Here is a 21,252-nt window from a genome sequence, read left to right as displayed (position 1 = left end):
TGACGTATTGAAAACAAGGAATATTGGTGAACCTCTGGAATCTGCATAGTCATCAGTGTCGGTGGACAGTGATGGTAAACTGGATTCAGTCAATTTTGTATATTGTAAATAAACAGGCACCATTTGTCCAGAAACATTACAATTTAAAAAAAAAACTCCAAAGGTTTGCTTTACCATCTTTGCTTTATAGTGGTGAGATATTGGGTATTTGATGATAAACTCCTGGTGGCTTGTCACATTGATCACAAATGTGACAAAAAGGCTATTGGCTCTGGCTAAGAGAAGAAAGATGGAGTTGTGTGTGTAGAATGGTGGCTGGAAGATTCTTGACAACTACCAAAATTATATAACAGATGGCACTTGAGAAAATATAAGCAGTATAATTGGTGCTGTACAGTTTGACTTTTGTGGGGGGAGGAAAGCCCCTCTCTCTTGCCCATCTGGGCTTCCATTTGTACAGCCAAGAAGGATGGGTGCTCAAGCCATCACTGTCACTCGCTGCAGCTAGCTGTCAGTACCCAAGTGTACCCAATTTGCTGCTCAGTGCTTGCTACCGTTTGCAGTTTTTTTTTGGTGGGACAGGCAAATGACCAGGCCACACATTTAATTTTGTATATTGTAAATATCCCAGTGTGTCTAGTCTTACCAAATGAAGTCCACCTCACCACTCCCAAATATCTGCCAAAATTATCATGATTTTCACTACTTTTTTTTTCTTCTAGGAAGATCCAGAAGATGCAGAATTGTCAGCATTGAATTTACTCATTTGTTTAGTTGCCAGGTATTTGACAACTTTCTCCAGTCTTCACCTCTGCTTGCTTGCTTATAAGTCTTTCGAGTTGGGGAGTCTTACCTTGGCTGAGGGGTATCTCCTATCCACATAAAGGTGGACTAGCGACAGTTTGTAATTTTTCCTGATTTGTCAGCATTTGTATTTTCTATTATACATTTTTGTAATATTGCAATAATTCCATTCATGTTTTTACGGGTAAAAAAGAAAGTACATATGTAGTTAATCATACAGACAAGACATCACAAACCACTTTAGATCACATTAGAGCAATCCCTTGGGCACTGGATGCTGTTCAGTTATCTTTAAAAACAAAACTTTTCTTTTCCTCAACCTCCACCCTACTGTATTCATAAAGAGTAAGGCAGCTGTATAATAAATTCTGTGCTTGTACACCTCTCAGTATTAATATAGAGTTGGCATTAGAACAGCCAATATAATTAAATAATGTAACTCAAAACAGAGGAATACTCTGCTACCTTACTGCAACAGCTGTTTTTAATATAAGCAGCCTGCTATTATGGCTAAACTTTCCGGATCATCGACAGCTTAATCTGTTTTCCAAGGCAGCATGTGGCATAGGCACAGGCAGAAACCCACCTCGGGCTGTCTGAGCTATGTACCACACAATTATTTAGGGGAAGTTTGACAATTCATATAAGGTCAGATGAATGAGACCTGCTACGCCATTAATAGAGTCCCTTTTTGGACATTTATCTCTTACTATACTCTTATCGATTTGTTCCAGAGATCATAAAGGTAGTCCCAGGGGTGTGGGCTGTGGCTTACTGCAAGGTTATGCTAAAATGGACAATGTGAAGAGAACACTGATCAAAGATCTGTCTCATGCAGTGGATTAGTTTAAACTTATCAGGAATACAGTATACGTATAAATGATAATTCCTATCTAATTTGAATTTTAATACAGCCAATAAAATCCAAAACAGTGGCCTGACATGAGCATTACCCTACTATTGATGAGAAAATCTTTGTAATCAAAAGTAGAACTGTGATGTGATTTAGTGGTGAAGTTAGTTTATTTCTTGGATTGCTAGAAGCAAAATAGCATGTGATGTTTTGATCCTCTACTTGGAAATTGTATGTGTGTGTGTTTTAGTGCCCATAAACAATGACGGATACAAGACACAGGCACATGTAGGAAGGTTTTGAAAAGATAGCAAAGGGTAGTCAGATTTTTTTCGAACAGAAAGCTGCAAAGCAGTGAGGCTCAGAAGAATACAATGCAGCAGTAGTTAGAAATTAGTTTAGGATCTTTCTGGATGGGTGAATTTAGATGGGACAAATGGCCATCCTACTTTGTAACCAACTTGTGATATGAAGAGAGGGGAAAGAGGGAGTTTACCCTTTCAAAAGGAAACTTTTTATGCTCATGTCTCACAATGTAAATGTTATATCTTACTTGATTTGGTGTTTGTACTTTTTAAATTGTTTTTCCTTTTCAGGTATTTTGAACAGAGTGACCTTGCAGATAATGATTGACGTGATTGGAGTCTGGAATAAGAATTCTATCTAGAATTTTCAACCTTGCTTATTATGTTAGCATATTGTATTTTTTTTTAAATATAGCCTTTCTATTTTGCTGACACAACTTAAAAAATGTCTTAAATTTCTTTTTGAGGATATTAAGCTACCTTGCAGGTGCATATTTAAGTCTACAGGGTAAAATGAATCAAAGGTTAAAAAGTAGTTGTGTCAAATAACTTTGTTTTAAATAAATAATTTGACAAGTTTTGGAATTGTCTGTTACCGGCTGAGGAATCTTATAGGTTAGTTTAAATTCAGCTTAGTTTTTTAAAGTAAATTCAGTAATTAGTTGTTGAGACCAAGGGATTGATTAAGGCTTTAAGAATACTCATGATAAGTGCAGTAAAAAAAATCCTGGACTATTTGAAGAATGGCTTCAATTGTTTTCTTAATTTACATCATTGTGTACCCAGTTACTATTAGTCATCTTAAAACTATACATGGACGAAGATAAAACTGTCTTTGATTTAAAAAAAAACTATTCTCACAGATGTGTGCTGAACCAGAGAAAACTACATGCATTTGATTATAAGCGATTTTGTAAAAAAGTCTTTAGTCTGTAATTGGACATTAATTTTCATAATTTAATCATACAACACTTACCTTGACTGATACTTTATTTACAATAGTGTTCAAGAGCACTTAGCCTATTTACAATGCAGTTGAAAATATAGTCCTGTAGATGTATATGGGATTTAACAGTACAAAATGATATGCAGTGCTCAAACTAAATGTACTGTATCCATTCATGACACTAATTAGCGTGATAGGCCTATCAGATACCCTATTTACATGACTAATGTGAAATGCTCATTTAAGGAACTCAGGACCTCCACAATAAGATGAGAAATGCCCCATTTATGCTCCATTCTTGGGAGTCTGCCTTTTCCTTGGTTGCAGTAAGAGGCAGGAACATAGGCTACAAATATACCAATACTGAATTCTGCCGAAGCACTAGCCTATTGGTGTAACACCAGCATAGTGTTAAAAACTAACAGTTTACTGATTTTTTTAAAATCAAATCTTAAGTTTGGCAAAATCTTAGGTTACCTAAATTGTGGATCTACTGCATAAAGCAACAGCCATGTATAGTTTAATCAATAATTAGCAGGTGGTGTTATCCAATATCTGATTTCTTTTACTGTTGTCTGTCTAAGTTGCCTCTTTTTAATGATAAATAACTGTCCCTTTGGTTCCTAATAACATTTACTTTAGACACCTCACGTGCAATTAGGATTGTTTGACTTCTACTTGGAACAAAAATATTGTATGCTTAGTTCAGCAAATAACATTTTAATCCATTAATCCAACTGAGAAACGTATTGGACGCAACATTTTTATTGCACCTGTGCATTTTGTGATCACCTGTACAGCATAGTATCTGACTGAAACACTTCAAAAACTATAGGAGCATTTTTGTTCCATTATAAAATAAACACTGTTATCTTTAATTGAAGATAATTAGCAAAAGAACCTGAGGGGAGATGAGAATGATTACAACTTCACTCCCTATTAATAGTTCATAGTCAAACATGGCATTACCAATCAGAAACTTTTTAATTCAAAAGACAACTTCATCCTAGTCAGTATGCACAGGCTGCAAGGGTATTTATTTATAATGAAATGGTGATTTTAAAAATTGATGGTAATGGAAGTAGATTTTTTGTGCAATAGATTGATACTGTAATGCCTGCCTTCAGAAGTAGGCTTTGTTTCCTGCGAAAAGAATTCCTGTTGTATTCGAATTTTGGTATTGATTTGTTTCCTGAATATACTAAAGTTAGTTAAGACATAACACACAACCTGGATTTTCTAATTGGCATTATTTTAAAACCGGCATTAATTCATTCATTTTGAATGGGATACTGACAATATTAAAATAATACCAATCTTGAAATCTAATGCTTGTATGTGTGAAGCTAAGTTTCACAAAGAATGAGGAACACCATACGAAAAGGTAGATAAGAGACTAATACCGAGTCAGTTAACCCCATTGTGAAAAATAACTGGCTATGAAGGAGATTGAACCCTTTTGGAAATGTCACCTGTAGAAAGCAACTGGCCCAGTTTGAATAATAGAGGTGCAGGTGTAGACAGATGTTGTGGAGTTTTATTCAACTATCAGAAATCCTACAGAATATTCTGTCTGGAGGGTGAAAGGCATAGGCATGATGGACCATTTGTTTTATTCTATACTGTTCTTAATTAGATTTTCTTCAACAATAATACTACCAAAAATTGGAGGGCTATTTATGATTTGATTTTTAAGTCTTGCCTTAGGGATCAATTTGTCTAATATTTAAAATCTTGCGTCTACATACAGCTCCTGTCAACTTTTTTTCCCAATATAAATTCCCAGTGTCCACATATGCGATGGAAACTACGTAAATTTGTCACACTGTAACTATGCCCTCCTGCCAGTGGAGGTGCTGCACTGCTACCACAAGCAGGAGGGTGTAATTACAGTGTGACAAGTTTACATTATAAATGTGGACTCGTGAATTTATAATGGAGATTTAAAACAAATAAGAGAATATGACTTTAAAATGGGAACTAAATTATATCTACAACTCTGGTCCAGTTATGTCCCAAGCCTCTAACCCTGTTTCACTTGAAAAATGCACTTGGTCGTGGCTCCCTTTGTGCAATGCCATGGGAGATTGACTAATAGTGTATAATTTTTCAAAGATGAACTCAAATATATATTTAGTAAAGATGTTAACATTGCTGTTAGTGGCCTCCTATCACTTCTGCCATTTAACCGTCTCCTGTTTTCCACTGAAGCACTTTACAGGTCATTGTTTCTTTTCCTGTGTGGTTGTGTATTTTTTTCTCCTTTCCCTTTTTCTGTTCCTTTTTTAAATGCTGTTCATCTGTAATATCTTGCCATTCTGCAAAAGATCCATAAAGACTCGACTATTCCAATGCTCTCTTGGCCAGCCTCCCATAAGATTAAGCTCATGCAAAACTCTGCTGCTCGTATCCTAACCCACACCAAGTCCTGCTGCTCACCCATCACCCCTGAGCTCGCTGACCTACATTGGTTCCCCCCGGTTCACCAATGCCTTGATTTTAAAATTCTCATCCTCGTGTTCAAGTCCCTCCCTTCCCTATCTCTGACCTCCTACAACCCTCCAAGAACTGTGTTCCTCTAACTCTGGCCTCTTGTGTATTCTCACGCCATTCATCCCACCATTGGTAGCCGTGTTTTCAGTTGTTTAGGCCTTAAGCTCGGATTCCCTTCCAAAACCTCTTCTTTTAAGACCTTCCTTAAAACCTCTCTAGGATAGATCAAAAAAAATAAAGACTTTTTAGAAAAGTGGGGGTGGGGAAAGATAATTGATAAACTAATCAAACTTAGAGGGTAAAACTTCTGGTCCGGATGGATTTCATCCACCCCTATAAAAAGTTAGGGAAGAGATAGCAGAGGCACTTTTTTATATTATGTATATATGTCCAGGGAATTATAGACCAATTAGCTTAACACAGTGGTAGGAAAGATAATGGAATCTTTACTCAAAGATCTAATAGAAAAACATCTAGAAAACAAATATAATAGTCAGCGTGGATTTCAGAAGGAAAGGTCATGCTTGACCAACCTTATTGAATTCTTTGAAGAAGTAAGAGTAGACAAGGGTAATGCAATAGATGTAATATATTTGGATATTCAAACGGCCTTCGATAAGGTATCGCAATGTACACTCATGACTAAGGTCAGAACATGTGGAGTCTGGGGACAGGTAGCAGAATGGATAGTAAGTTGGCTACAAAACAGTAGGGATTAAGAGTAGCTACTCAGACTGGCAAAAGATGGGAAGTGGTATTCCACAGGGATTGGTGCTGGGACTAGTGTTGTTCACAATTTACATATGGATTTGAACTCAGGAATCGGAAGTACAATTCAAAATTTGCGGACGACACAAAATTGGGGGGTGTAGTTAATACAAAGGAAGAACGCATCATGGGGTTCATTTCTATTCGGATAGAATTGAAAATCAGAGAAGTTATGATAAACTTGAATAGAACCTTGGTTAGACCACACTGAGTACTGTACACAGGTCTGGTCTCCATATTATAAAACGGATATAGAGGCATTGGAGAAGGTGCAAAAAAGATTCACAAGGATGATACCAGAACTGAGAGGATGTACTTATCAGGAAAGGCTGAACAGGCTGGGGCTCTTTTCTCTAGAAAGGAGAAGGCTGAGGGGTGACCGGATGTGCTTAAGATAATGATAGGGTAGATGTAGAGAAAATGTTTCCACTTGTGGGGGAGTCCAAAACTAGAGGTCATAAATAAGAGTCACTAAATAATCCAATAGGGAATTCAGGAGAAACTTCTTTACCCAAAGAGTGGTAAGAATATGGAATGTGTTACCATAAGGGATAGTTGAGACAAATAGCATAGATGCATTTAAGGGGAAGCTAGATAAGCCCATGAGGGAGAATAGAACAGTATGCTGATAGGGTTAGATGAAGAAGGGCGGGAGGAGGCTTGTGTGGAGCATAAATGCTGCCATAGACCAGTTGGGATGAATGGCCCGTTTGCGCTGTGGACAAGCTTTTTAGTCACCCATCGTAATATCTCTTTCTTTGGCTAGGTATCAATTTTTGTCTGATTACATTCATATGAAACACCTTGGGACATTTTCCTACATTAAATGCACTATATAGATGCAAGATGTTCTTGAATCATAAACTTCTCTACCTGACATGCATTTCCAGTATTTGTTTTGGATATTGTGGAGTTAGAGGCTAGCCTCAAAACAAATGTCACTTCAATCAAACTTCTTGACTACATGCCTACCATGTACATAACAGGCCTATGTACATGTCGTTGGTACAGGTACCACCACTCATTCTGAATAGAATTATTTAAGTTTATCTTGAATGGAATGCAGTTCCTCCTTTCTCACAGCACTTTTTTTTCCTATTAGAAGAGCTCATAAGTACAAGTTGAAGAGTTTGGGATGTAGAGCTTAATATCTTGGGTGTGCTGGACTAAAACCTGGTAATATTTGTATGTTGAAAAAACTATATTCATCCTTTTTGATATTTGTTTGGCTTTATTAGACAGTCAAAACATTACAATAAATCTTGACAAGTTTTAGAATCAACCATATTCAGCAGAAGTTTGTATGGTACATAAGTTATATAAACTGAACATGCTCGTTACTGACAGAAGAAAAATTAGAAACAGCTTACATTTTAATCACATCTATTTGCACAATTCTGGTCCAAATTCATTTTTTCTAAAGACCCCAGTTCTCAATAGATCTCTCAATTTTTCATGGAATCACTTGTCTGGTCAATTTCAATCTTTTCTCTAACAAATATACATACACACTTCAATCATACAATCATTATCCTATTCCTGTTAGATGCAAGTGCTTGATATGCTCTCTAAATGAAAGATGCAATGACAGTTACCAACATAACATGCCCAATTTAGTCGAGAAAAAAACACCATTAAACTGGAATCACAATGGCACTTGCTCACACCAGTGGTTACTTTAGTGAAAAAAAAATCCACAGTTTGGTTGGACAAATAAGCCTGACTAAGAATAATAAAAAGCATACAACTCTAGCCTCCAATTTAGTTTTCAAACATGATTTTAAATTATGTTGATTAACAGATTTTATATAATAAAGTGTCTATTAACCCCACCCCCCAACACACACACACCACGCCAAGACTAGTTTCAAATGGTTACATCTGCAGTTTGTGCCCACATGGAACCTCAGCTTTGTTGTTCCAACACATTAAGTACAGGATACACACAGTAAAATGTCAGACATTTAAAGTGGTTTGTATGAAAATGCAATTTCTCTTCCCACTTCAGGAAAAAGAACATTCAAAAAATTCTATATTAGAAGAGATAAAATCTGGATTTATTTTACATTGAGAAGCTGTGAATGGAAAAAATAACCATTTTATCAAGTCCAAAACTTAGCTTTCTTTATGCATAATCAGAAGTCATACTGGGTGATTCCTTCTCATACCTACACCCCCTTTCCTTACACAGCTCTTAAAATTAGGTGAACAAAAAAAACAAGCTCACATTCTACTTCTTTGTTAAAGTACACAGGCTTTCTTACTTTGTCTTTACTGTTAGACTTTGGATAAACTAATGTACATGGGTGCTGTTACATTGAAGACATGGAGGGATAGTCTGTTAGTCACAAAAATAGAAAATACTGTGAATAGATGTAGCAGTTCCATTAAACTGACTAAGGGTCTACATCTGATGCAACCTGTCCCTCTTGGGATACTGGCAGACCTGTTGTATATTTCCAGCATTTTATTCCAGTTCTGAATTTCAGCACTTGTAGATATTTTCATTTTAGCTAAAATGGATAAAGTTGTTTGAAATCATAACTGGAGTTAAAGAAAAAGGAATTTGGAACAAAGGATAGTTATATAAACCAGTTGAACAGAAATGAGCTCAACTATATCCATAAAAACACTTACAATGCACAACCAGCAGTTCAAAATTCTATTTATTAACCTAGCTAAAGTGAATTTTCATTCTGCCTGATGGCATTATAATCATTGCAGTGGTATAAGTATCATGAAAGTCACATTTTAAAAATAATTCCAAAACATACACATAGCTAAAAAGACAAATTACTTATGTAAACAAAATACATTATAATACTGCTTTACAGAATGTAATGAAATAACACTTTCATAGTTTTAAATAATCTAGATTTTTCAAAGGATAACACTGAGTTGTGCTTGTGAAGATATCTTCTACATCTTTTGTATCATTACTTGGAATTTGCCTGCAAAAATAACAGAACAGTAAGATAACTACTCCTTTCTTTGCATCAGAAAAGCACCTGCAATTATTTGCATAAAAATAATTGTTTTATCGCTGCACTTGAGTTTAACCATCAATCAATTGTACTGAATTTCAACATTGTGTTGGGTCAAACTGCAGTTTTCTTAAACATGTTAGTTATTAGCTTTCAAAAGGAGTAAGTACAAGGCAGCTTGGTTGCTGCAGAAGCAACATTGGACTTTCACCCCTCAGTATTGCAAGTAGAGACCCAGCTCTCATTGTATAAATTTTGCCAGAATTCTGCTGGACAACTTGGAAGGAATAAAGTTACAACGCAGTACTTTAACTGGGAGGTGGGGAAAGATGGCAGGGAAAAAATCTGATAAGAGCAGTTAACTGCTTAGAAAATGGTCAGCTAATCAAAGAATATTGACATCTGATGTGGAGAAACCCCTTGGCTCCAAACAGCTTGCTAAAGAAAAATAGTATCATCGGAACCATAAAAATGCTTAAATCCAGCATTTAATGCTACCGAAACACATTAAAAACACCACAAAACTTACATGCAGGCATTGCAGTAACTTCAACTGTCACAATACTTTTAATTCCCAAGTTCGATAAGGCACCTCTAACTAGTCCACAAGTAAATGCCAAATACTGAAATAAAAGAAAAGGATTAGTTAACCTGCCACATTTAAAGTACATTGTAACTTAAACCCATAATAAATATGGTTTGCTAAATAAGCATCCATTTCACACTCTAAATCCACATCCAAGTTCTGCAAGAGCGCTCAAATCAAGGATGATTGAGAAGGCAACAAGATGTACATGAGAAATGAAGCCAGCTACCCTGTTGCATTTAATGGCGTTTTCAAACATCTGGCAACTGTTATTGATTCTTTACTTGGTTCTATTTGCATTTCTACTCTATTTAGAAAAGATAGGGAAGGAAGGGGTGTGGAGTAGCTGTACTAATTAGAGACAACATAACGGCAATAGAAAAAAAGGGACATAAGTAACATTAAGATAGAAACAGAATCCATTTGGATTGAGACAAAGGATAAGAAGGGATCGATCACATTAATAGGTAAATTCTACAGACCACCTAATATGTAGACAAATATGAAATGAGTAAAAAAAAAATCAAATAATCATAGGAGATTTCAACAACCCCCAAATAAACTGGCAAGAGGTACAGAAAAGGGAATGGAGTTTTTACAGTGTGTACAGGACTTCTTTCTTACCCAGTATGTGACAAACCAAAGAGAGGAATCACAGTTAGATATAGTAATGGGAAATGAACAGAATAGCCAAGAGCAGTAACCATAGGGGAACATCTAGGAAATAGCGATCATAACATAATACAGTTTAAAATAATGATTGAGAAAAACACAAATAAGAGAAAGACCAAATAAATAGATTGGAAAAACACTAATTTTGAGGGGATGAGTGTAGAACTAGGGCAGGTAAACTGGAAAAAAAAATTGACAGATAAAGAGATAGAACAGCAATGGACAATATTCAAAATGGTGATCAATAGAGTTCAGGAGAAATAAGTTACTCCAAAAGGCAAGAACAAACTATTCATCAATGTGTTTCATTATTGGCTAAAGAGATAAGGGTAAAATTGAAACTAAAGAAAAAGGCATACTCTAAGTACACAAACAATAAGAGAGAGGATGACAAAAGGGACACAGAGGTTAGGAAAGAAATTAAAACAATTAGGAAAGCAAAGAGAAACTATGAGATTAATATATTTATATTCCTTGATTAATTTAAAGTATTCTACAGCCATATAAATAACAAGAAAAATCAGAATAGGGATAGGGCCACTAAGGGATGCACAAGATAAACTCACAGGTAATGACAGCGAAATGGCAGAAATATTCAAGTTACTTTGCCTCCATATTTACCAGGGAGACTTACAAGGTGGGCATGGCATTAGGAGAGGCAGAAAAAGATATTAAAACATTTAAGATAGAAAGGGAGGAGATTGATAAACTAATCAAAATAAAGGAGCATAAGACCCCTGGTCCGGATGAATTGCATCCACAATATTAATAGAAGTTAGGGAGGAGATAGCAGAGGCACTATTACTTATATATGTAATAATTCACTAGAAAAGGGAAAGAGCCAGAGCACTGGGAGACAGCTAATATTATTCCTATATTTAAAAAGGGAGATAGAACAAGTCCAGGGAACTATAGGCCACTTAGTTTAACGTCAGTGGTAGGCAAGATAATGGAATCTTTACTCAAAGATGTAATAGGCATCTAGAGAACGAAAATAGAATAAAGAATAGTCAGCACAGATTTCAGAAGGGAAAGTCATAATTGACCAATCTTATTCTTTGAAGTAACAGAAAGAATAGGCAAGGGTAACGTAGTAGATGTAATATATTTAGATTTTCAAAAGGTCTTCGATAAGGTACCTCATTGTAGACCCCATGGCTAAAGTCAGAGCATGTGGAATCAAAGCACAGGTAGCAGAATGGATAACAAGCTGGCTACAAAAGAGAGAGTAGGGGTTAAGGGTAGCTACTCAGATTGGCAAAAGGTGGGAAGTAGTGTACCCAAGGGATCGGTGCTGGGACCATTATTCACAATTCACATTAACGGTGTGGATTCAGAAGTACAATTTCAAAATTTGTGGACGACATGAAATTGGGGTGTAGTTAATACAAAGGAAGAAAGTGTCAAAATGCAAGAAGACATTAATAAAGTTGCAGAATGGGCACAAAATTGGCAAATGAATTTCAATATTGTGTGAGGTGGTGCATTTTAGTAGGAAGAATGAGGCCACATACTGCTTGGATAATAAGAGTCTAAACAGGATAGAGGAGTAAAAGGACCTAGGGGTACAGATACATAAATCACTAAGAGTAGCGACACAGGTAAATAAGGCCATAAAAAAAAGGAAAATCAAGAACTGGGGTTCATTTCTAGAGGGATTGAATTGAAAAGCAAAGAAGTTATGTTAAACTTGCATAGAACCTTGGTTAGAACACACGGAGTACTGTGCACAGTTCTGGTCTCCATATTATAGAAAGAGATGTAGAGGCAATGGAGATGGTGCAAAAAAGATTCACAAGGATGATACCAGAACTGAGAGTATATCCTTGTCATGGAAGGCTGAACAGGCCTCTAGAATAGAGAAGGCCGAGGGTGACCTGATAGAGGTCTCTAAGATAATGATAGGGTATCGTAGGGTAACCATAGAGAAAATGTCTCCACTTGTGGGGAGTCCAAAACTAGAGGTCATAAATATAAAAAATAGGGAATTCAGGAGAAACTTCTTTACCTCAAGAGTGGTAAGAATGTGGAACACACTACCACAAGGAGTAGTTGAGGCAAATAGCAAAGATGCATTTAAGGGGACGCTAGATAAGCACATGGGGGAAGAAAGGAAATAGAAGGGTATCCTGATAGGGTTAGCTGAAGTAGGGAGGAGACTAGTGTGGAGCATAAACGCCAACATAGACCAGATGGGCTGAATGGCCTGTTTCGGTGCTGTAGTTTTGATTTAACTCAACCTGTTTCAAGTCAGCTTGGCTTGGCTGGTAGCACTCTCGCCCCAGTCAGAAGGTTGCGGGTGAAGGTCCCACTTCAGAACTTGAGCTCATAATCTTGACTAGCAGTATAATAGTGAGGGGCCACTGCATTGTTGAAGGTGCTGTCCTTCAAATAAGACATGAAACCAACATCACACTTGCCTGTTGCAAGACCTTAAAAGGTCCCAGTCTCCTGACCGACAACACTCCCTCACCAACACCAGAGTAATTGGTCATTCATCTCATTGTTTGGGAAAACTTGCAGTGTGCAAAATGGTTGTCAAGTCCATTTGCCATAACAGTAACTGCACTACAAAATAATTCATTGTATGTGGAGTCTTTTGGGAACATGCCAAAATGCAATAAATGTATTTTCTTAAGTTTTTCAATGCATCAGCAAAAAGCTCAATTCCTCAACACAGATCTAATACATTCCAATGATAGATCAACACAGTAACTTACCACGGCAATTACAAGGATCCTGTTTTTCTCAATAGTTTTTTTTAGCATCATTAATCCTGGATTGTGAGCAACATGTGGGTCATTAACTTACAAATAACTACTCTATAATTATAAATTCTTCAGGATTCAATTGGTGCTATGCTTCTGTACCAGTGCTACTCAATTTATTGTTGCAGTTGGGGAAAACAATATAATGAAGCAGCTCTAAAGTGCATGCTGCTGTAACTCAGGAATCAAACTAGGTGTACAGTTTTGCAGAGGAAATTAGCTATGCTACTGCAATGAATTATTTTATTCCCCAAAGCAGTTGCCACCAAAATGTTACAGATTTTGGCATATTTAGGAAAAGAACTCAATCTTTATTACCTACTTAACAGTTTAAGTGTTTTCATTGGGTTGGCTCTGTAGCAAGAACTTTGACAAAGATAAGCCAGCATCCAAGATGGATATATTGCAAATATCATTGATTTGCATTGATATGAAGTGTTCTAGGCATTGTAGAAAATCATAAAGACTGAGAAAGAAATTCAAAACACCTAAGCCACTCCAAGGTTTGCATAGTTCATTTTCAGTTACTTCCCATCTTAGCATAATCTGCTTCCCTTAACTCCCTTTAGAATCATAGAATTGTTACAGCATCGAAGGCAGCGGCCATTCGGCCCATCGAGCCCGTGCCGGCTCTCTGCAAGAGCAATCCCATTAGTCCCATTCGCCCGCTCTTTCCCCGTAGCCCTGCAAATTTTTTCTCTTCAAATATTTATCCAATTCCTTTTTGAAAGTCATGATTGAATCTGCATCCACCAACCTTTCAGGCAGCACATTCCAGATCATAACTACTCGCTGCGTAAAGAGGTTTTTCCTCACATCGCCTTTGGTTCTTTTGCCAATCACCTTAAATCTGTGTCCTCTGGTTCTCGACCCTTCCGCCAATGGGAACAGTTTCTCTTTATTTAAACCTTTCATGATTTTGAACACTCCTATCAAATCTCCTCTCAACTTTCTCTGCTCTAAGGAGAGCAACCCCAGCTTCTCCAGTCTATCCACGTAACTGAAGTCCCTCATCCCTGGAACCATTCTAGTAAATCTTTTCTGCACCCTTTCCAAATCCTTCACATCCTTCCTAAAGTATGATGCCCAGAATTGGACACAATACTCCAGTTGTGGCCGAACCAGTGTTTTATAAAGGTCCAACATAACTTCCTTGTTTTTGTACTCTATGCTTTTATTCATAAAGCCCAGGATCCCGTATGCTTTTTTAACCACTTTCTCAACCTGTCCGACCACCTTCAAAGATTTGTGCCCAGGTCTCTCTGTTCCTGCACCCTCTTTAGAATTGTACCATTTAGTTTATGTTGCCTCTCCTCGTTCTTCCTGCCAAAATGTATCACTTTGCACTTTTCTGCATTAAATTTCATCCGCCATTTGTCCGCCCATTCCACCAGCCTGTCTATGTCCTCTTGAAGTCTATTACTATCCTCCTCACTGTATACTACACTTCAAAGTTTTATGTCATCTGCAAATTTTGAAATTAGGAACTGCAGACCTGCTAAAGCAGTCAGTGCATCAAATGCCAGACTATTTCAGAAGTTAACTACTCTGAAGTTATCAACCCATCAACCAATTTGCTACATCATTTTAAAAGCCTGGATTGTATTCCTTTCCCCTCAGTCTATTTTCCCACCAAATGCAAAAAAAAGCTCCACGAACTTTGTTAGTTCATTGATGCCCTATCAAACTTTTCATTGAATCACTGAATTTTAGAGCACAGAAATAGGAAATTTGGCCCATCGAGTCTGTTTTTTCTCCACATGAGCCACCTAGTCTAATCCCACTCTCCTGCTCGCTCCCCATCCCCTTAAATATTCCTCTTTTTCAAAGATTACTCTTTTTGATTGTGTTAGGCCTTTTCATAAACAACAAACTAGAAGACTTAAAATGTGGTTATAAATTTTCAGGTTTTGCTGTATTTTTAAGTTTAGTATCGCTAATCACTCCCATAAGTGGATCTCATGTTCCTTACAATCCAGAGCTCACTTTTACTGCCCAATATCTTGTTAAACGAAGGTGTGACCTGTGGGTTATAAGATAGAACCCTTGTTGCATATCCCAGCTACTGTAATCACATATGTGCCAACACTGTTGTTCTTTCATTATGGAAGACAGACTGAAAAGCACACTAGTGAGATGAAACATGACTGCAAATTAACAAACCAGTTTACACAAAATAAATGAATGAAGAGAATACAGCTAGATCCATCATTTCCCTATGCTCCACGTTCCATGAAAAAACAAACATGCAACTCTAATGACACTATAGGTGAAATCTTGCTTTCAATCTAGCTTATCTCAAGCTAACTGGTTCTATCCTATTGGTTACAAGTTGCACAAGCTCATTCTAATATCTTTGAGAGAATGGGAGAGGAACCAGCCCCTTCAGAGTGAGCAGTCCGAAAGGCAGGTGGTTGGCTCACTGAGCCATGAATCAGTTAGCACTGTGATTTAATTGCCTCCCCTATGATGTGGAAGCTCAAGATACCCAAATGTCTGTTCAGTTAAGCCCTCTGGTGGGCACATTGAATGAACCAAAGCCTGACTGCTTAGGTATCTTAAAGAAACCATTTCATCCCAAGGTGCAAAATGCTTGAGATTATAACTCAATGATCCACTTTGTTTACTAATAAACATTCCAAATCACTATGGCAACCAACATGGACTCCGACTCTGTTGGCTTTAATGTTAAGACAAAATGTGGCACGACCTTGGGAGTTAATGACTTATAAAATTAATCTAATTATTACAACATTATAAAGAATCCAGTACAGGCAATACAGGTGAAATCCAAAACACTACAGTGGTTTTGTTAATGCTCTGGGTCAGTATTGCTTCTTTCCACTTGTAGACAATCTATCAACGTATCCCAACATTTGTGTCTGAACAATTGTCAGGGCAATGAGATTCTTTCAAAGCTTACTCAGCTAACCCACTAAGATCCTAATCCCACTGTACCTTGTCTAATATTTCGAGTAACAATTTCAAATTTGTCACTTTTTTGTCTGCAGTTAGATCTTCCTGAACTAGGTCCCTTTCCCAGAGTTCCCTGCTTTCCCACATCTTTGTGTCATCCATAAACTTAAATAAATGTATTTTCAATTCTTAATTGATTAACTTCATATCAGAAATCAGGTGCTTCTACATTAAGCACTGCAAGGCACTTTGTTAAGTGCTTTCTGAAATTGAAGATATTTAAAATCCATCACCTAACCTTTATCCATTAGCTTACTTACATCCTTAAAGAATGGTATTTGTGTGACCTGTCTTTCATGAGCCCACATTAGTTTGGACTAGTTGCTTTCACTCTCGCTAGATGCTTTGAGTTTTCTTTATAATGTATCGAAGAATTTTTTCCACTATAGGCAGAGCAACGGCAGCAAAGTAACATATATGGGGAACAATAAGTGTGGCAAGGACAGAGGTGATGAATGAGGCTTGGAGATCTGGAGTTTGTGAAGGGTGGATAAGGGGAGCTCAGTGAGGGGAATGTCCGAGAAATCAATTCTAAAAGATGAAGACCACCTGGATTAGGATTTCAGCAACAGAGTGAGGGGCTGCAGAAGTCATGATGTGCGGAGGTGGAAAAATGCAGTCCTGCCAACTAACTAGATGTGGCATAGAAAAGTTAGCTCAGGGTCTCACAAAATGCCATGATTGTTCACTATCTGGTTTTCAGGCTGAGCAAGCGAGGTTTACTGACCTGAAGCCAGAGGCATGTGTCGATGCCAATGGGAACAAAAGAGGATGGCAGCAGTTTTATTAATATTAAACGATGGGAAATTTTGTCTCATCCAAAATCTGATATTTGATAGGCAGTTGGATATTATGGTAGCAGCCTTAGGAGTCCACGGTGGCGGTGGTGAGATAAAGATAGTATTGTCAGCACATGAAAGCTGACCCCGTGCTTGCAAATGATGTTACTGAAGGGTTGTAATTAGATGTAGATGAACCCATTATATTTTCTCATATACAGTTCCATTCCTAGAACATTTGTTTCTTCATTCAGTATTGAATTAAAAATGTTTATGCCGAGTCAGAAATGATGCAGTCCATATTAAAATAGCAATTACTATTTAATTAGTCATTAAATTTAACTAGTTTGGTGTAAATCTGCATACGTTCATCGGTAGTGCTGAGGGTCATTGCAAGTTTGTTCAAACATCTAATACTGCAGTGCAATATTACTGTAATGATCTAGGGCTTGGTTGAATTTACCATAATCATTGAACATCTGGATGTTTGAATTTTAAAACTTCTAGTATCATGCGAATATTTGATTGTTATGTGCACTTTGTGGTTGTATTATAAGGAGACTTGGAAATATATCGCCGTTCCTTCATCGTCGCTGGGTCAAAATCCTGGAACTCCCTTCCTAACAGCACTGTGGGAGAACCGTCACCACACGGACTGCAGCGGTTCAAGAAGGCGGCTCACCACCACCTTCTCAAGGGCAATTAGGGATGGGCAATAAAAATGCCGACCTCGCCAGCGACGCCCACATCCCATGAACAAATAAAAAAAGATACATTGCACTTGGCGTATAGAAAAATTAGAACAAATTAAACACAAATTGTTTTCTTACCCTCACAAAAGTGGATTTTGGAAGTAAATTATAAATTAAAAACATGTTAATATTACTGGAAAAAACAACTTTTTGACTGAGGTGGTAATGGGGCGGGGGGAAGGCTGAGGTTTTTAAATACATTATTAGGGTTTTTTCATTGTTTACAATTTTCTCCCTTTCTCTCATACATAGAAATTACAACACAGAAACAGGACATTCGACCCAGTCCAACCAATATAGAATCATAGAATGATTACAGCACAAAAGGAGGACATTCAGCCCGTCGAGCCTGTGCCGGCTCTCTACAAGGGCAATCCAGTTAGTCTCACTCCCCCACCCTTTCCCCGTAGCCCTGGAAACTTTTGCCCTTCAAGTACTTATCCAATTCTCTTTTGAAAGCCACAGTTGAATCTGCCTCCACCACCCTTTCAGGCAGTGCATTCCAGATCATAACTACTCGCTGCGTAAAAGAGTTTTTCCTCATGTCATCTTTAATTCTTTTGCCAATCACCTTAAATCTGTGTCTTCTGGGTCTCAACCCTTCCGCCAATGGGAACAGCTTCTCTCTATCTACTCTGTCTGGACCCCTTGTGATTTTGAATACCTCTATCAAATCTCCTCTCAACCTTCTATTCTCTAAGGAGAATGACCCCAGTTTCTCCAGTCTATCCAAGTAACTGAAGTCCCTCATCCCTGGAACCAGTCTAGTAAATCTTTTCTGCACCCTCTCTAAGGCCTTCACATCCTTCCTAAAGTGCAGTGCCCAGAATACTTCAGTTGTGGCCAAACCAGTGTTTTATAAAGGTTCATCATAACCTCATATGTGTCAGCATTTACCCTCTGTGAGCAAATAGTCCAAATTACATATACCAGTCGTGTTCCCACATCCCATTATTCCTTTTTCCTTCATCCACCTATCCAATCTAATCTTGAATCTTAGAAGTGAATTCCACATCTTCATAACTCTCTGTGTAAAGAAGATTCTCTTACTCTCTGTTCTAAATCTCTTACATTTAATCTTGGATCAATGGCCATTCATTATAGACCCCTAAACTACTGGAAACAATCTGCTTCTATCAACCCTTTCCTATTCATAGAATCAGAATCTTACAGCACAGAAGGAGGCCATACGGCCAGTCGTGCCTATGCCAGCTCTTTGAAAGAGCTGTCCAATTTAATCCCGCTCCTCAGTTTTTTTCCCCCATAACCCTGCAAATTAGTCCTCTTCAAGTACATGTCCAATTGCCTTTTAAAAGTTCCTATGGAATCTGCTTCCACCACCCTTTTAGTTAGTGCGTTCCAGATCTTAACTACCATCTGCGTGAAAAAATTTCTCCCCATTTCCCCTCTAGTTGTTTTGTCAATTATTTTGAATCTATGACCTCTGGTTATCGACCCGCTTGCTACAGGAAACAGTTTCTCCCTACTTGCTCTATCAAAACCCCTCATAATTTTGAATACCTCTATTAGATCTCCCCTTAATTTTCTCTGCTCTAATGGAGAACAGTCCCAGCTTCTCCAATCTCTCTACATAACTGAATTCCCTAAACCCTGTACCTTCTCCAAGACCTTGATATCCTTCCTAAAGTGTGGTGCCCAAAATTGTACACAATACTTCAGCTGAGGCCTAACCAGTGATTTGTAAAGGTTTAGCATAACTTCCTTGTTTTGTATCCAATGCCTCTATTTACAAAGCCAAGTATCCCATACACTTCTTAACCACCTTATCATCAACTTGCCCTGCCACTTTCAAAGATTTGTGAATATGCACCCCCAGGTCCCTCTGCTCTTCCACCCCCCTCAAAATAGTACCATTTAGATTATACTGCCTCTCCATGTTGTTTCTCCCAAAGTACATCACTTCATACTTATCCACATTAAATTGCACCTGCCATGTGTCTGCCCATTTCACCAGTCTGTCTCTGTCCTCCTGAAGTCTGCTACTAACCTCCTCACTATTCACTACATTGCCAAGTTTGTATCATCCACAAACTTCAAAACTGTCTTTCATAATTTTAAACACTTTTATCATATTGGCATGTAGTCTGCATTGTTCTATCAAAAAAGCAAATTTTTCTTTGTATTTGGGTTTCCTCATGCCAGGCAGCATCTGAGTGAAGCTGCATTGTACCCTCTCTAATGCCTCAATACCCTTCCTATAGTGTAGAACCCAATACTGCAGAGTACTCTAAGTGAGATATTATTAAGCTTTTATATAGGCTCATTATTACCTCTTGGCTTTTATATACTACACTTCTTGTAATAAAACCTAGAATTTCATTAGCTTTTTTATGGCCCTATCAACCTGTATCCCCAAATCCTTCTGCTCTTCCACAGCACCAAGCATACTTCCATTCAGAATATAATTACTGATGTAATTTCTTTTTAACCAAAATGTATCAATACACACTTACCTACACTGAATCCCATCTGCTACTTTTTAACCCATCTTAGCAATATTCCTTTGCAGCTTTCTCTCATCTAAAGAATTATCTATACCTCATATTTTGGTATCATCTGCAGACATCACTCCCTCTAGACCTATATCCAAATCATTGATATGCACAGTGAACAGAAGTTGCCCCAGAACTGAACCCCGTGGGATACCACAACCACTAAAAAGAAACTCCCCTTTCTGTTTCCTCCCTTCTAACGAATTTTTAATCCGGTTTGCTATTCTCCCCCAATCCCTCTCAAAATGCTGACTTTAGTTGGGTACAGTTCCGTGGGTGCTGGCAGCCCCACAATACCTCTCAATTTCCACTTTTCATTTATGAGCCTAAACAATTAGTACTAATAAGCTATTGGACTCTGGAGGGCAACAAAACAAGCCCAATGTTAGAATCATAGAAGTTTACAACATGGAAACAGGCCCTTCGGCCCAACATGTCCATGTCGCCCAGTTTATACCACTAAGCTAGTCCCAATTGCCTGCACTTGGCCCATATCCCTCTATACCCATCTTAGCCATGTTGTCGTCACCTGGCAGACGCAAAGGCATGCTTTCCAATAGGGGTCACTGGCTGCCGATCAGCAGTGGGTATCCCAGAATTTCTCGTCTAGCCCAGGGGCACCAAAGCTAACTGTACTACCCCAACAGCTGAGGTCAGCTAAATCAGCACAGATCAAAGATCAAACAGTATATGGCTTAATACTGGATCATAGACCTCAGCAAACAGTTCATTTTTAAAACTCACTTTTATTCCCTTAAATCCACACAGCTGCCAACTACAAAATGCACACTCACCATTCCTTACCCATCAGTACAGCAGATGGTCTGGGTAGAAGTCAATTCTGTACCATGGCTGGTCCACACATCTAGGGTGGAATATAGCCAGGTTAATTTCTCACTCCCATTTTCTTTCCCCTTCCCATTCAGATTAAGATGCTTCATCACCATGAAGCTGTCCATCTATAGCAGCCGAGCTGATAGCTACAGAAAATGCCCCAACTGAAGAATGTCAGTCAAGACTGGGATTCAAGCAAGCGATCTTTAAATTAGTCAA

General features: G+C 37.9%; 2 protein-coding genes across 8 annotated transcripts in view; one reads left to right on the top strand and one right to left on the bottom strand.

Annotated features, from left to right (window-relative positions):
• The window catches only part of gemin2 (gem (nuclear organelle) associated protein 2), a 42,194-nt gene extending 24,420 nt beyond the window's left edge, over positions 1-17,774 (top strand). For 4 of the 5 annotated variants that reach the window (XM_067991510.1, XM_067991509.1, XM_067991507.1 and 1 more), the window contains exons 10-11: positions 723-781; positions 17,492-17,774. In XM_067991510.1, the coding sequence (XP_067847611.1) occupies positions 723-781; positions 17,492-17,558 (126 nt within the window). In that variant the 3' untranslated portion in view covers positions 17,559-17,774. Of the gene's footprint in view, positions 1-722; positions 782-2,253; positions 7,452-17,491 lie in introns of those variants that run through there. The other variant, XM_067991512.1, reaches the window with a different exon arrangement.
• Positions 7,398-21,252, bottom strand: part of trappc6b (trafficking protein particle complex subunit 6B) — a 40,224-nt gene continuing 26,369 nt past the window's right edge. For all 3 annotated transcript variants that reach the window (XM_067991515.1, XM_067991513.1, XM_067991514.1), the window contains exons 5-6: positions 9,683-9,776; positions 7,398-9,120 (exon numbers count right to left, since the gene is read on the bottom strand). In XM_067991515.1, coding sequence (XP_067847616.1) covers positions 9,089-9,120; positions 9,683-9,776 — 126 coding nt within the window. In that variant the 3' untranslated portion in view covers positions 7,398-9,088. The remainder of the gene's footprint in view (positions 9,121-9,682; positions 9,777-21,252) is intronic.

This window comes from Heptranchias perlo, chromosome 10, assembly GCF_035084215.1.
Source record: "Heptranchias perlo isolate sHepPer1 chromosome 10, sHepPer1.hap1, whole genome shotgun sequence".
NCBI lineage: Eukaryota > Metazoa > Chordata > Chondrichthyes > Hexanchiformes > Hexanchidae > Heptranchias > Heptranchias perlo.
Note: the sequence above shows the minus strand (reverse complement) of the source record. Positions and strands in the feature narration are given on the sequence as shown.